Here is a 15456-nt window from a genome sequence, read left to right on the forward strand (position 1 = left end):
ATAATCATGTGCAATACTGACATAACCATGTGCAATACTGTCATAATCATGTGCAATACTGATATAATCATGTGCAATACTGACATAATCATGTGCAATAATGTCATAATCATGTGCAATACTGACATAACCATGTGCAATACTGACATAATCATGTGCAATACTGACATAACCATGTGCAATACTGTCATAATCATGTGCAATACTGACATATTCATGTGCAATACTGACATAATCATGTGCAATACTGTCATAATCATGTGCAATACTGACATATTAATGTACAATACTGTCATATTCATGTGCAATACTGTCATACCCATGTGCAATACTGACATAATCATGTACAATACTGACATAATCATGTACAATACTGACATAATCATGTACAATACTGTCATAATCATGTGCAATACTGACATAATCATGTGCAATACTGTCATAATCATGTGCAATACTGTCATAATCATGTGTATATAACTGCTGTAAATAAGAGGGTTTGCTTTTGCCACTATTATTATCATTTTTGTCTTATGTTATTTTTATGTTATTTTTTCTTTCTATTTCTTATTAAGAATATGAGAGGTTTTGTCTATAGGAGTTTTGTTTATTCTATTGTTTTTCTATTAAGAGTGTTTTTTTAAACTTTCTATAAGTTATCTGTTCTTTTACTTCTGTACCTACTTTGTGTTGCAACCTCGAAATTTCCCCATTGTGTGGACAAACAAAGGCTTGTCTTATCTTACCGTATCTGTAAAATCCTTGCTTCATTTCATTGATATATAATAATGATAAAGAATAATAATACAAATATCAAAATTTACTGAACATTTGCTCTAAAATTCAGCTTTTTCCCAATTTTCTGGCGATACAACTTCTGGCTTAAATCAGGCTCAGAATTAGATATTAATAAATCCTTGTGTTTGCTCCGTCAAAGTTTGTAAGATTGTAATATGTGGCAGCTTTATGTCTCTGTGGCAGTTACAATGCCCCAAACAAAGTGGCTTAAATAAAATAATACAAACAAACTTAGGAGCAGAGAAAGCTAAAACGAATAAAAAGAAGGATTTTAATATTGCTTTGAATAAATATAATCTTACACAACCAGTTTTATGACTAATATTTCCGACAAAAACGCGTTCTTTGTGTCACATTCGGTCGAGAAGGACGCCGCGCCGTCTCTGTTTAAATCCACGGACCCGGCGCTAAAAGTGGAAGGCCGCGTGCGTCACACTCTCACGATTCGACCCTGGTGAAAAAAAAATTTTTAAAATTGAGGACATTCAGTGAAAAAAAGAGTGTGTGTTCTTTCTGTGCTGCTGGAGCATGAGTCACGGTGGAAATCCAGAGTCCACGCGGCACAAACAGACGGCGGCAAAAAAAACGGAGCTAAAAACGAGAGGGAGAGCGCCGCGGGGGTGAGAGCGCACCCACTCTGAAAGGACAAGCATGAAATTGAATTATGTGTTTTAGGCGTAAGAAAACGGGGCCGCGAAATGTGGCCAGAACGCAGTCGCTTTTGAGTGAAAAGTAACGGGTTGTAGGTTCGAATCTCAACCAAGCGCCGGTGTCCGAGCTCAGCCGGATCTGAACCGGCTCCAAAACAGCACGGTTCCTGGGCTAAATTGGGGGCAACGCGGGTCCAAAAAAGACGTAGTCCCCTCGCCGGTGTTCACACAGGGACGGCGGCTGAAAGTGTGGGACATTTAAACATCTAATTAAGTCAGGGTTAGAGATACAAACGTCTTCCCTTTCCTTCGTCCTACTCATTTTGAGCTCTTTAAACGCAAACACTAACGCTCCAGCTAACGATAAAACCAACAACAAAATCACAATTATTCACAGTTATTCCGAATCCAAGTAACCTGAAGCGGTTGTGTGTCCATATCTGCAACTCTGAAGCAAAGCAGGACAGGGCCCGGAGCCCGCTGGGACACCCCGGTGCCACAGGGGGCGCTGCCGTTGCGTCCGTAGGCGAATGAATGTGGAAAAGCCGTAAACACGCTGTGATAATCGTGATTTTTTTTCTGAACAAATCGACGCTCGGACAAAAGCCAGAACAAGTTTGTGGCTGAAGCGTTTGGGAGTCGCTTGGAACGACTTAAAATGGGACAAAAACTGACCGCGCACGTTTAAAACCGCGGCCCATTGGTCAAGCTAACGGCTAACGTGATCGACTCCAGTTGGAAAGAAGCCGACGAACAAAAGCCGACGGTTTCAAAGACCGAAGGAGCAAACTTGACACGTGACAGAATGTTATTTAACGGCATCGCTCGACCAGCGGCGGCTTTAGCGGCGGCGGCTTTAGCGGTGGCGGCTTTAGCGGCGGCGGCGGCTTTAGCGGCGGCGGCGGCTTTAGCGGCGGTGGCGGCTTTAGCGGCGGCGGCGGCTTTAGCGGAGCCAGGATTAGCCACGTTTAGCAGAACAGAGACGTGAGCATACGGGCGAGGCAGATGGCACGCACTCAAACTGTCCGTCATGAATCAAAGACGGGCGCGGTAACATCAAAAAGTCATTCCGTAATGCAGCTCCTGAACCCTGTCTCTCGCTTGTCCTGACGGCGCGGAGGGGAAGACGGCGTTCAAATGAGGTTAAACGCGACAGCTGCTCTCTGTCGAGCTGCGGTGGAGGCGCATGCGGCGGGTTTTCTCGAGCTTCTCTATTTCAAACTTTTGTCGTCGGTTTGGAGTCGTCGAGGTGCAAAGAGTCGTCGGGAGCGTTGAAGGTGTAAATGCTTTCCAATACGTCATAAATGATGATTCACTGTTTGAAATTATGATGATGGGAAAGAGAAAAGAAAGACAATTGACATTCATATTGTCCAAAGTGACCGGTCCATTTCGTCCAAAGTGAAATGAAGTCAGAATGTGAGGTGTTTGTTGTTCCCGTTGTTCGTCTGAAAAAAGAAAATTACCTTCTCTTTCCCATTTGTTTGTCAGGCTCCAAAGGGTCAGCTTCAAAGGCTCCAGAGGGTCAGCTTCATAGAGGCTCCAGAGGGTCAGCTTCAAAGGCTCCAGAGGGTCAGCTTCATAGAGGCTCCAGAGGGTCAGCTTCAAAGGCTCCAGAGGGTCAGCTTCACAGAGGCTCCAAAGGGTCAGCTTCAAAGGCTCCAGAGGGTCAGCTTCATAGAGGCTCCAGAGGGTCAGCTTCAAAGGCTCCAGAGGGTCAGCTTCACAGAGGCTCCAAAGGGTCAGCTTCATAGAGGCTCCAGAGGGTCAGCTTCACAGAGGCTCCAGAGGGTCAGCTTCATAGAGGCTCCAGAGGGTCAGCTTCACAGAGGCTCCAGAGGGTCAGCTTCACAGAGGCTCCAGAGGGTCAGCTTCAAAGGCTCCAGAGGGTCAGCTTCAAAGGCTCCAGAGGGTCAGCTTCAAAGGCTCCAGAGGGTCAGCTTCAAAGGCTCCAGAGGGTCAGCTTCACAGAGGCTCAAGAGGGTCAGCTTCATAGAGGCTCCAGAGGGTCAGCTTCACAGAGGCTCCAGAGGGTCAGCTTCACAGAGGCTCCAGAGGGTCAGCTTCACAGAGGCTCCAGAGGGTCAGCTTCATAGAGGCTCCAGAGGGTCAGCTTCACAGAGGCTCCAGAGGGTCAGCTTCACAGAGGCTCCAGAGGGTCAGCTTCATAGTGGCTCCAGAGGGTCAGCTTCATAGAGGCTCCAGAGGGTCAGCTTCAAAGGCTCCAGAGGGTCAGCTTCAAAGGCTCCAGAGGGTCAGCTTCACAGAGGCTCCAGAGGGTCAGCTTCACAGAGGCTCCAGAGGGTCAGCTTCACAGAGGCTCCAGAGGGTCAGCTTCATAGAGGCTCCAGAGGGTCAGCTTCACAGAGGCTCCAGAGGGTCAGCTTCACAGAGGCTCCAGAGGGTCAGCTTCACAGAGGCTCCAGAGGGTCAGCTTCACAGAGGCTCCAGAGGGTCAGCTTCACAGAGGCTCCAGAGGGTCAGCTTCATAGAGGCTCCAGAGGGTCAGCTTCACAGAGGCTCCAGAGGGTCAGCTTCACAGAGGCTCCAGAGGGTCAGCTTCAAAGGCTCCAGAGGGTCAGCTTCACAGAGGCCCCGGAGGGTCAGGAACAGCTTCAGTTTGAAATGGGGCGTTTCAGGAAAAATCGGGCCCCCAAACACGAGGATCACAATATTTTATACCTTTTGTTTTGGTGCTGTTGAGTTTGTGTGTTTTGATGAGCTCTTTCTAGATTCAGCTTTGTAGCTATGGCAACACTTTTCTTTTTAGATGAAATGTGTCTGTGGCTTTGTTGTTGAAGCCCCTTGGCCCTGGACCCCCCTTTGAAAAAGAGATCTCTGCACCTCAGTGGGATGTTGCTGGTTCAAAAAAAGTGAAATGAAAGAAAAACCCTCTTTAAAAAGTTGTAAAATACTGGATGAAGTCCTGAAAGCGTCGCCGTGTTCGTGTGGTTCACGTTCTCATGTTTGAGACGTTGGAGATGTTCCGGGAGTCCGAGTTTAACGGAGCCGACCAATAAGATGCTCTTTTTGTTGTTAATTAATTAGTAATCAAGCAATCAACCTTTACTTTAGGAATGCAGGATTTATCTGATTAAATGTAGAAATGAACTTGAACCTGTGAGAATGAAACGAAACACGACTCTCAGTGTGTTTTTGACGAGGAAACTGCATAAGAACATGTTGGAAAGCACTAAAAAAGTTGTTGAAGCAGAAAAATAGGACCTTTTAAGCTACACGTCTTTGCAGCTGCGTCAATTTGAATTTCCTCTCGCCCTGATAACGCTCAGTCTACAAAGACGTTCCGACTTTTACGTGATTGGTCGCGCGAGAACTTTGAAATCTTCTCTTTGACGACTCCATCCATAATTCATTGTCCTTTAAGAAACGCTCCGGCACAAAGCAAATGAGTCCTTTCTGTTGCGCGTCTCATCTGTACATGCAACGCCGCTGTTCCACGCAGCGCCGCTTCCTCCGAACGCCAACGAAAAGCCCGACCTAGAGACGGGGACGGGGAGGATGCGGAGGCGTTTCATCAGAGTACAAAGAGTGCCGAGCGAGAGCGGCGTTTCCAAGTTTGCCTTTGTAATAGTTGTCAGGCTGAACGAGCCGAGCGATCGGGGCAGAAACACAGGTAAAAAGTATCAAATGTGTTGACGCCGATGCAGCCGCGTGTTCTCACGGCGTAAATCACAGATCAAACAATCGCACAATTAGCACGTCGCAAAAAATGGTAAATCTTTCAGTTAATTTACCTGAAAGTCCCTGTTTTGTGGGGGTTTTATTCCGCTTAAAACCTGTTTTCAGAGCGTGTTTGTGAAGTTTCGACCTCTGAAAACGTCTTCTGAAATGCAGATATTCTTTTTGAGTGATTTGTTGCAGTCTTTTCCCAAATAATAATTGTGTCCTTTGGCATGACTTTACCCGCGTGCGTGCGTGCGTGCGTGTGTGTGTGTGTGTGGGCCAATGCGGCTTCAGAAGTATCTTACGACCACCAAGTGTGAAATGAATAAAAAATGCACAAAATGGACCATATGGAAAGGTGCAGCAGACCCTTCCAGCGCGTCTAAACAGAACGTCTGCTTTCTGCATCGTTCCGTGCGTTAGCCCCAATGCGTTTTCAGTGGAAGAGTTAGCGTTAGCCTTCGAACATCACAAACTACTTAAAACCACGGCTTGTTTCGGCGAATGAAAACCGCTCGACCAAACGCGAGTAACGCCAGAGCAGGGCTTGAAAAACATTAAAACGTGTGTAAAAGTGTTTCGCGCGGACTGTTGACGTTAGCGATGGGCCGCGGAGGTTAGCACACACGCTGCTAACGACCACGTGGCGGCAGGACGAGGATCGATCGTTGCTTGTGTGTCGAACGCGTCTTCAGAAACGCTCGTAACATCGCGTTGCTTGAGAGGCATTTTAAGGCGAGCCGCGTGACGACGTTCTGCCATGGGAAAATGTCGAGCTTTTCGCGCTGAGCTCAGAGCGTGATTCTGGCCGCTTGTGACATTTAAGTATTTGAGTGATTTGGACAAACTAAGAGTGAAGGATTCATCGCACTTTCGAGGAGTGAAAATGGAGCTAAACAAGTCAAACCCACGTAAAATAAGACATTCAAGACTATTTCCCAAACCAAAGACCAAATCGAGGACTAAACCAGTCAAGGCAAACCAGGGATACGTTCACACCGAGGTTCTCACTGCTTCTTAATTTTGGAAATAAAATGTGACTCAAATATTTATTTATTTATCTAGTAGTGACAATGCACATGACTGAACGTCTGTATTGAACAGATGTAAAAATGCAGGATTATAGCTACATCCGCAGTCCCTGTAGACCCTTCCAGGCGTTCAGCAGGATGCGCCGTGGGAATGTAGACGAATTTAACCTTCTCGAGGCCTAGTTATGTGACTGAAGTGACGTGACACACCTGCCACCTTGAGGACGAAAGCCGCATGTTCACTGTGGGCTGTGCCAACTTCTGTCACGCCCCCAAAGACCCCGTGTGTCCAGAAGTGTGTGACTGTGGTCAGGAGGGACCAGTGGACTCACAGAGGTCACTCCAGACTGAGGCTGAGCAGTTTCAGGTCGTTAGCAGCTAATGCTAATGCTAGTTTACATGGTATTGCGCAGCTATGCTAATAAATGTTAGCCTACTCGCAGACATTTTTAAGGCGCCTCCTTTCCAACAGTTAGGGTGTTATATTTTAGGATCACACACAAAGTCCGTGCTCTTGAAAGCTTTGAGGGCGTGTCAGGTGCAGAGGGCGTGTCAGGTGCAGAGGGCGTGTCCGATGCAGAGGGCGTGTCCAGTGCATGTTTAATGATGATGTCGACTGGTAAAGTTAAGTGTAGTTGCAGATAAGTTGTAGTAAAATAGCAAGTTGAAGAGATATTTCTTATAAAAATGCTCAAATCGAGGGAAACCGGCTCAACACCGAGAATTCGGAAGCCAACATTTCTGTTTCGAGAAAGTTCATCTATTTTCAAAGTTTTATTGTGATTCATGCATGTTTGGGGATTCTTGTAGTGCTCAGTATTTTCAGAAACGACCTTCTTCCCTCGCTCACTCCTCTGCACTTACTTGCATTTGACTTTACTGCAGAAACTCATAAACTCAGGCTCATGAATGTAGGATTGGAAAATGTGGCTATTTTTCAGAAAACACTGTGAACCGCCTCTGTGAAACGGCAGTAACCAGCGACACAGAGTCAGTCCACAGGTTTAGGTCTCTTCATTTGTGCTCGCGGACGGAATCGGTTGGAAGCTGGACTCGTTGGCTTCCAGATAATGCATTTTATTTGCGGAGCGCCTTTCGAGACGCTCAAAGACGCTTTACAGAGCAACGACAATAACCGTCAATTTAGAAAACATTTAGCGACAAGCAACGATAAATTAGAGAATCGGTAAAGCCGTACAAGCCATGAGATCATAGTTAGCTCGTAGCTCCAGTCCTGATCGAGAAATTACACCAAAAAAAACAACTCAAAAAAATGTAAAAGGAAAAATCGAAAAACTCACTGAACTAAAACGTCGTTAAGATAAATACATTTAGAATTCAGCTAAAAACTTGTAAGATTTATAGATTTTTAAGTTTATAATGTCACTTCCTGTTTGTAATTGGTGACATCACAGTAGGATATTACCCAGCAAACACTGGGCCAAAACTCATCTAATGTCACTTATTTTAATTTGACAAATAAAAATACATGAGAGCGACTTTATTTAGTTGAATTAATGTTCAGAGAGTCGAAAAAAGTTGGTTATTTTGTGTAAATTCTGCATAAACTTTGACTGGAATGGGAGTCCCCGGTGTGATGTCACTTCCTGTTGCTGGTGTGATGTCACTTCCTGTCATTTTCCACAGATTTGTCTACGTTTTCTCCACAAATACCTGCTCGATTGGTTTCAAACTATCATTTATACTTACAGCAAGTACGAACACACCGAATAAAGTCAAAATGAGAAAATCGGAAACATCTGTCATACTTGTCACTTTAAGGACTAAACGATACAGTTGTCGATATGACAGTTTGTGGTGAACCGTGGGGTCTGTGAGCGTCGGAGGTCTTTGATAAACGGACGGATCTCCTCCCACCGAGCCGGAGGAAAATCTGCTTCTTTTCCTCTGCACCGTGATCGCGGAATCATTTACAGAAAGATCTCGTTATTGCACCGACGAAATGAACGGCCCGACTCAAGTTCGGACTTATTTTTGGTCAATATTGCGATTTAAAATGTCCTACAAACAGCTATGTTGAAGACAAAAGCTCAATAGGTCTTCTTTAAAAACAAGTACAATTAAAAAAATACTTTGTTCACATTACATTCATTATCTTTTTGTCCCATTTGTTTGTGCAACTGATCGGTCATGCTGCTCCCACAGCTTGGAACACTTTTCAAATTGACCCGAAACCCTGTGAACTGGTTTCTTAGAGGGGTTTTCACTACATTAAAAAGTAATAAAAAGTAATTAAATCGTGAAATAATAATAATATTGAGAATCCTTTGACCATAGCCTGCATTTTGAAGTGTTGTTCTGTTTCTATAATGTTCTTAAACCCTTTTTTATGATGTGTGCTGCCTCGAAAAAGAGATTTGGATGTCAATTGGTTTCTGCCTGGTGAAATAAAGGTTACTAAGTTTAAAAAATGAAATAAACAATTAAACTGCCAATGAATCTGTTTCTACTATTGGACAAAATGACAGTTTCAGCCGTGTATAATCAACAAAAATGAACATATTTATCGTTCAGTTCAGTGATTCTCAAACTTTTCACCTCAAGTGCCACCTAAGATCATATTTGGCTTTCGGAGTCCCACCAGAACCAAAGCAGGACGTTACCAAACTTATTTCAGGGTTAAATGAGACTAAACCAGGTCTAAATTGACTCTAAACCGTGGATGAGGTTGGTCCAAATATCAAGAAACCCAAGGAACGACAAGAACATACATAGATTTGTCTCTAAATAAGAAAGTATACTCAAATTGCATTCTTGAATAAATATATGTCTAATTGAACAAATACCGTTTTTGGTGTCGCCTCACTTCACTTCTCTCTCTCTCTCTCTCTCTCAGGAATCTCGATGCCGATCCCGGTCCTGGGCCTCCGCGACCACTCCAAAGTGTTCAAAGACGGCAGCTGCCTCCTGACGGACGACAGCTTCGTTTTGGTGGGCTCGTTCGTCGCCTTCTTCGTCCCGCTCACGATCATGGTGGTCACCTACTTCCTCACCATCAGCGCCCTGCAGAACGAGGCCACGCTGTGCCTGGACCAGCTCGTGCCGCGGCCCAAATGGAGCACCACCTTCACGCTCAGCTTCTTGCCCCAAGCGTCCGTCGTGTCGTCCGAGAAGCTGTACCGGCGGTCGATCGTGCGGGAAACTCCGAGCGGCGCCGGCGTTTCCGGACCGCCGTTCGGCCGCCGCACGATGCAGTCCATCAGCAACGAGCAGAAGGCGTCGAAAGTCTTGGGCATCGTCTTTTTCCTCTTCGTGTTCATGTGGTGCCCGTTCTTCGTCACGAACGTCCTCGTGGTGGTGTGCGATTCCGAGGTGTGCGACCCCGATCTGATGGCGGGGCTCCTGAACGTCTTCGTGTGGGTGGGCTACTTGTCGTCCGCCGTCAACCCGCTCGTGTACACGCTGTTCAACAAGACGTACCGCGCCGCTTTCCTGCGCTACGTCCGGTGCCGGTACCGGCCGGAGAAAAAGCCGCTGCAGCTGATTCTCGTGAACACGATCCCTCCGTTGGCGTTCGGCTCGACGCGGCTGCCGCTGGCGGACATCGGCAAGCTGCGGAACGGCGCGGGGACGTTCAGCGACGCCGAGAACTTCGCGTTGCCGGGAAGACATCAAGAGGACAAAAGCGAAAGTCGAGTCTGAGCACAATGGATTTATGAACGTTCAGAAGGTGCCAAAGGACAGGAAAAAGTGCCTCCCGGGTGGTATTTTTGAACCTCTTCGGTGGATTCGAGCCACTGCAACTAAATCCTATCGACAGTATTTAAAAGTCACTTGTATTCAGAATATGTCAACACATTTCAGTACAAAACTCAACGCTATTGGATCAATATTGCGAGACTTGCCATAATATTACTCGGTATCGAAGGAAAAGTTAGCGGTCTCACGGTACGGCATTTGTTTTGTTCTATCCCCACGGAGACAAATACGACGCACCTCTTGGTTAAGTTACGAGTCGGATTTGTGAGGAGGCGAGAGTCTGTGTTTTTCCAGCAATTGTTGAGCAATAAAAACACTAATAAATGCTAAATAGATGCGTTTGATGCCATAACTGTTCATTCGATATCAAACCATTAAAACCAAGAAGATGAGAAAATGATATCCTTTTATCCAAGTAATTGAGGCGCCACTGCGTTAGAGGCGTTAGTTTTTCAAGGATATTTAGCGCAATAAAAACACCTGTAATTAATTAAATGCCTTTATTTCAGTCTGTTTTTTGGCTAAAACCATACGCAGTGGAGCGTTTGTACAGTTTATTTAGGACAAAAGCAATGTACTGTATTTATTGAAACATTCCCAAAATATTTTTTTAAACAGAACTGAGTAACTTTGGCAATAGAGCGCCCCCTGCAGCTCCATAATGAGAATACATCGAAAAGAGCCAGGATTAAGCTAAGAAATGATCAAAAAGCATTACATTTCTGTTTAAAGATACATGAAACACTTTACATTCCCCGTACATCTCTGTAGCCACCGCTGCCCTGGGACGGACAGACAGAAATGTGGCTGCCTTTCCTTGTCACAAGTGAAGTGTCATGACAACGGCACAACGTCTAAACCAGGAACGTGAACCAACCTGAAAGAGAGCTCTGAAAACATGTGTTCAAGTAAAAGTACAGCCACAAGTCAACAAAAGTACTGCGAACGAAATTGGAAAGCTTGAGTTCATATTCAACATAAGGCCTGGGGGCCAAATCAGGCCCTCCAAGTGAATTAATCCGGCCCACAACCCATCGTGAAGGTATAAAAAAAAACTAAAACAGCGCTGGTTTGGTTTTTGACTTTGTTTTTAATTCTGTTTTAGAGCTTTTTTGATTCCGGGTCAGTCCTCGCTCAGACCTGATTGGTTCTAGTCCTTGTTTAATTCTGTTTCATCACTGGAAAGGCAATTTTGCAATGTTTGGTAAAGGATTTTTGTGTCATTTCTCACACAAATCGAATCTATCAGTTATTGATCCAAAATCGTATTACAGTTGTGGCGTAATGTCCACCATTTTTGAGCCACTAAGTTCAAAGTACAAGTAAGTTTTAAGATATCTGTACTTTACCGAAGTCATTTTTAACGTGTACTTAGAACATTGAGTACTTCCTCCACCACGGCTCAAAGTAACGCCATTTTAGTCGCATTTTCGATCCATATTTAATCCAAAACTTCATTCATGAAAAGATTTGGCGCTAAATTAAGTTGTTGTAGACCACAATTCTGAAATCCTCTGAGCTCTGGAGCAGTGGATTGGCTGATTACAGAACACGGCTGTGATTAATTACAATCGAACATGTTCAAAAACGCGCTCAGAAAAGTACAGCCGCTCATCAAATCCACTCGACAACGCTAAAGTGAGTCGTTGCTGCCCGGGCCCCCCAAAAAAGCAACGACTTCTTAAAAACTCCCCAAATGAAGACGCCTATTCTGAATCCAAGTGCTATTCCTCTCGCCTCGCCTCGATATTGGTTTTGCGGCGCGTTATGAAAGATGTTTTTCCGTCTGAAAGGAGCCGAGCTGAGGCAACGCTCGGATTATAAAAGGCACAATGCTGTTCGGAGGCGGCCGCGGGTCACACCGGGATAGAAACGTCACTATATTTTACACTCACGCCGTCGTAGTCGGGCTCAGCTGAGACGCCACGGGCCAGAGCTTGGCAGAGAGCGGGGGGCGTGTTTATTATAGCGCGTTCAAAGTGGGTGGAGCCAGCTCTTTTTCACGCACAAAAGCCTCACCTCCTCTTTCATTCCAGCCGCTTTAGTCCAACTCTGGGCCTCGTGTTTCTTTGTTTCAGCTGTAAAACCTCGGCATTTACGACAGGGACACGTCCTGGGAGCGGTGAGGGGATTGGGACTCGTTACCGCCGCCAGCGACTGACGATTTAAAAGGAAATATGGGAAAAATATACGCTGAAAAAAGTTATGTTAGACACCACATGTCACTAAAACGTATTAAACACAATTATAACTGATTTGACTCAAACATTTTCCCCGTTTGTACGAGTTTTTGTCAAGTTCATAATTGTACTTCCTGGTTGGACGTGAGCACAAATATGACACGGGCAGAGGTGATTCCACAGCTGTTACCATAGCAACCAGACTGTAAACAAGAGCCAAACTCCACATAAATGACACAACAGTTCTGATCTGACACAATAATACCATAAAACACCTTTATTTAGTCCAACGACGGTTTAAACTGTCAGAAAAGTGTGTCGGTGTAAACTGTCTCTGTGTCGCACACTGATGACATCACAGAGGAATTCAGCTCCACTTCCTGTCATTTTAAACTCTTATTTTTGCTCAATTTCTTCTCAAACTGCAACGTAACAGAAGTAAAACTGTGATTAATATTACCACAGGTTCTACACCACCAAACTGAGTCAGAATGAGACAAACAGCAGAACCATAAGATGGACTTTAATTGAAAAAAAAAAAGTTTAAGATTAAAACATTTGCCAGAATTTGAAGTTTTACGTGTGTGTTTTTTTGGACTGAAAACCACCGCGTTACAGATATTAGTTTCCACTCGCCATATCTTCTACTTCTATGGCAAAAATGAACGTATCGCCTGGGCAAACGTCGACGAGGGCGGAGCCTGTCGAGCGTGACTGACATTAGCCCCGAATGACACACATAAAATGGCCTCATATAGTTTCAGAACATCACAAACCTTCCATTTCGGTGCAAATTGACAAATCAGAACCACCTTTTCCACCTCCGTTCCACATTTACGTCCAATATCCGTCGCCCCAAAACCATTATTTTACCAATTTTTCCCATATTTCCCACGTCTTCGTCTCCGCTCTCCTGATTCGACGCTCGTTTCCCCCTCGTCTCGCGGCGACGGCGGCACATTCTCCCGGGGGATTATCCTGCAAATCGAACACATCCAGAGCGGAACCGCCACGAGCTCCCCCGGCCCCGCCCCGCCCGCCGTGGAGAGCGACGTTTGCGTTCTGCGCTTTCATAAAAATGTGAATATCTGTCAGTTTGAGGTTTGTTATTGACGTGGTGTTCGTGCAAACCGTGCCGTGCTGAGATCGTGGAGTCGTTTCGTATCGCACATTGCACTTTTCATTCGTACCTATGTTTCCGTTGTATCCTGTGAAGGCGTTTTTTTTTAAATTACGGTTTGTTTTTGTGGTTCATATTTGTGTATTTGACTGAGCCGATCCACGTGGAACAGAAACTCACACAAAGTTCGATGTGTTTTCTTTTGATGCGAAAGAACAAACAGGGAATTATAATATTGAAAAGTGGAAGTATCATGATTTCTGGAGTATACATGCGTTCTCACTTCCGGCAAATTACCAGTACATCCGGGAACTTGTACCCGCCGCCATTTTGACCGGGTGACGCTTGCAACAGCTGGACAGCACGTCATTTTCTACGTCATACTGAGCGCGGCATAGTACTTTACAACCGCACGGCTACTATATTCACCAAAATACTGCGTTGTTTTTGGATGCAATGTTCACGTATTGGATAGTCAGAAACTTAGATTGCCGGGTGAAAATACCCGAGCTTTCAATCAAAATAGTTGTAGATACTGGGCCAATCCACATCAGGCCAGTCAGTTGGGCTGTCCTTCCACAAACCCTGCGGCATTCTGTAGGGACATTCCGCTGGTGTCAGACCAAGGAATGACAGCTTTGTCATGTACCTTTTTCTGCCGTCATCGTCTAAAGAATTATAAAATTCGTAGCTCATTATGCCGCGCTCAGTATGACGTAGAAAATGACGTGCTGTCCAGCTGTTGCAAGCGTCACCCGCTCAAAATGGCGGCGGGTACAAGTTCCCGGATGTACTGGTAATTTGCCGGATGTGAGAACGCATGTATAAGTCGCACCAGCCAAAAAATGCATAATAGAGAAGAAAAAACATGTATAAGTCGCATTTTTGGAAAAGATTTGATCAAATCCTAGACCAAGAACAGACATTTAATTTTGAAATGCAGTTTAAAATAATAACAGATGAGAGAACATAGTGAATAGGTGTACGTATGCTAACGCTAACACCTTCCGCTACATGACGTATGCTAACGCTAACACCTTCAGCTACATGACGTATGCTAACGCTAACACCTTCCGCTACATGACGTATGCTAACGCTAACACCTTCAGCTACATGACGTATGCTAACGCTAACACCTTCAGCTACATGACGTATGCTAACGCTAACACCTTCAGCTACATGACCTATGCTAACGCTAACACCTTCAGCTACATGAGACACAGACAGAACTGTGGTAAGTGTCTGGTATGTTAACGTAACATATTAACAGTTATTCAGATAACTATAGCATAAAGAACATGCTAACAGATAACTATAGCATAAAGAACATGCTAACAAGTTTAGCAAAGCATCAGTTTTACCCCAAATCACTAAATCCATTGAATTCTTCTTCCTCTGTGTCACTTCTAAACAACTCCACAAACTCCAGAGGAAGAGGAAGTGCAGATTCTTCTTCTGCGTCGCTTAGAGCCTAGAGCGCCCTCTTGTGGTTGTCAATGTGAAAATAACAAATAATATCACATATAAGTCGCACTGGAGTATAAGTCGCACCCCGGACAAAACTATGAAAAAAGGTGCGACTTATAGTGTGGAAAATACAGTTTATCGTTCATACTTGTCCTGGTTTACGCCACAATTAGTCCTGGTTTAGTCCTTTTTTGAGAGGACTCTAAATACTACATCAATCACCTAAATGTACACTTTGTCGACTGATACGCCGCCGGTCCAAAAAACCAAAGTCGCCGCAGAAGAAAAAGTCACAATATTTCGATAAACTTCTGCCAATGTCAAAAGAGTCGTTCCATTCCAGGGTTGCATTATTTTCAGATTCAGTGGAGGAAAGTAAAAGTACTGTATTTAAGTTAATGTTTTAGGTATTTGTACTTTCCCCGGCTCTACATTCTTTAACTGGACTGAAAACAAACAAAATATATAAGTAAATCAATCAAAATGACCAGGAAATGCAGTTGTTGATTCTCTGTTTATGTAAAAGCAGCACAATTCTAGTTCAAGATCTTCTAAGTTTATTATTTATTTATCCTGTTTATTATTATTATTATTATGATTATTTATTGATGTGTTTATTTATATTTATACATTTTAATATTTTATTTTTCATTTAATTTTATTTTTTTATTTAAACTTAAATTCATTTTTTTGATTTTATTTTTTATTTATTTATTTATTCATTTTTTATATTTAAGATTTTTTTTTTGTTCCTTCTTTCTTTCTTTACATCGGTCAGTTTGTTTTATGTTTGTTTTTGTTGTTTT

At 44.2% G+C, this 15456-nt stretch overlaps 3 protein-coding genes across 3 annotated transcripts in view; 1 reads left to right on the plus strand and 2 right to left on the minus strand.

Moving 5' to 3' along the window:
- lcp1 (lymphocyte cytosolic protein 1 (L-plastin)) overlaps positions 1-2238 on the minus strand; it is a 281117-nt gene extending 278879 nt beyond the window's left edge. Inside the window, exon 1 of the mRNA XM_072445311.1 lies at positions 2232-2238. The gene's annotated coding sequence lies outside the window, so the exon portion shown is untranslated. The remainder of the gene's footprint in view (positions 1-2231) is intronic.
- Positions 1-9826, plus strand: part of htr2aa (5-hydroxytryptamine (serotonin) receptor 2A, genome duplicate a) — a 37597-nt gene extending 27771 nt beyond the window's left edge. The window contains exon 3 of the mRNA XM_072444137.1: positions 9021-9826. Coding sequence (XP_072300238.1) covers positions 9021-9826 — 806 coding nt within the window. The remainder of the gene's footprint in view (positions 1-9020) is intronic.
- Positions 1-15456, minus strand: part of LOC140360019 (E3 ubiquitin/ISG15 ligase TRIM25-like) — a 441716-nt gene that overhangs the window by 87278 nt on the left and 338982 nt on the right. The window lies entirely within an intron of this gene.

The sequence above is a fragment of the Eucyclogobius newberryi genome, unplaced genomic scaffold, assembly GCF_026437365.1.
Source record: "Eucyclogobius newberryi isolate DKJ021-1_F unplaced genomic scaffold, fEucNew1.0.hap1 SCAF_14, whole genome shotgun sequence".
NCBI classification, from domain to species: domain Eukaryota; kingdom Metazoa; phylum Chordata; class Actinopteri; order Gobiiformes; family Gobiidae; genus Eucyclogobius; species Eucyclogobius newberryi.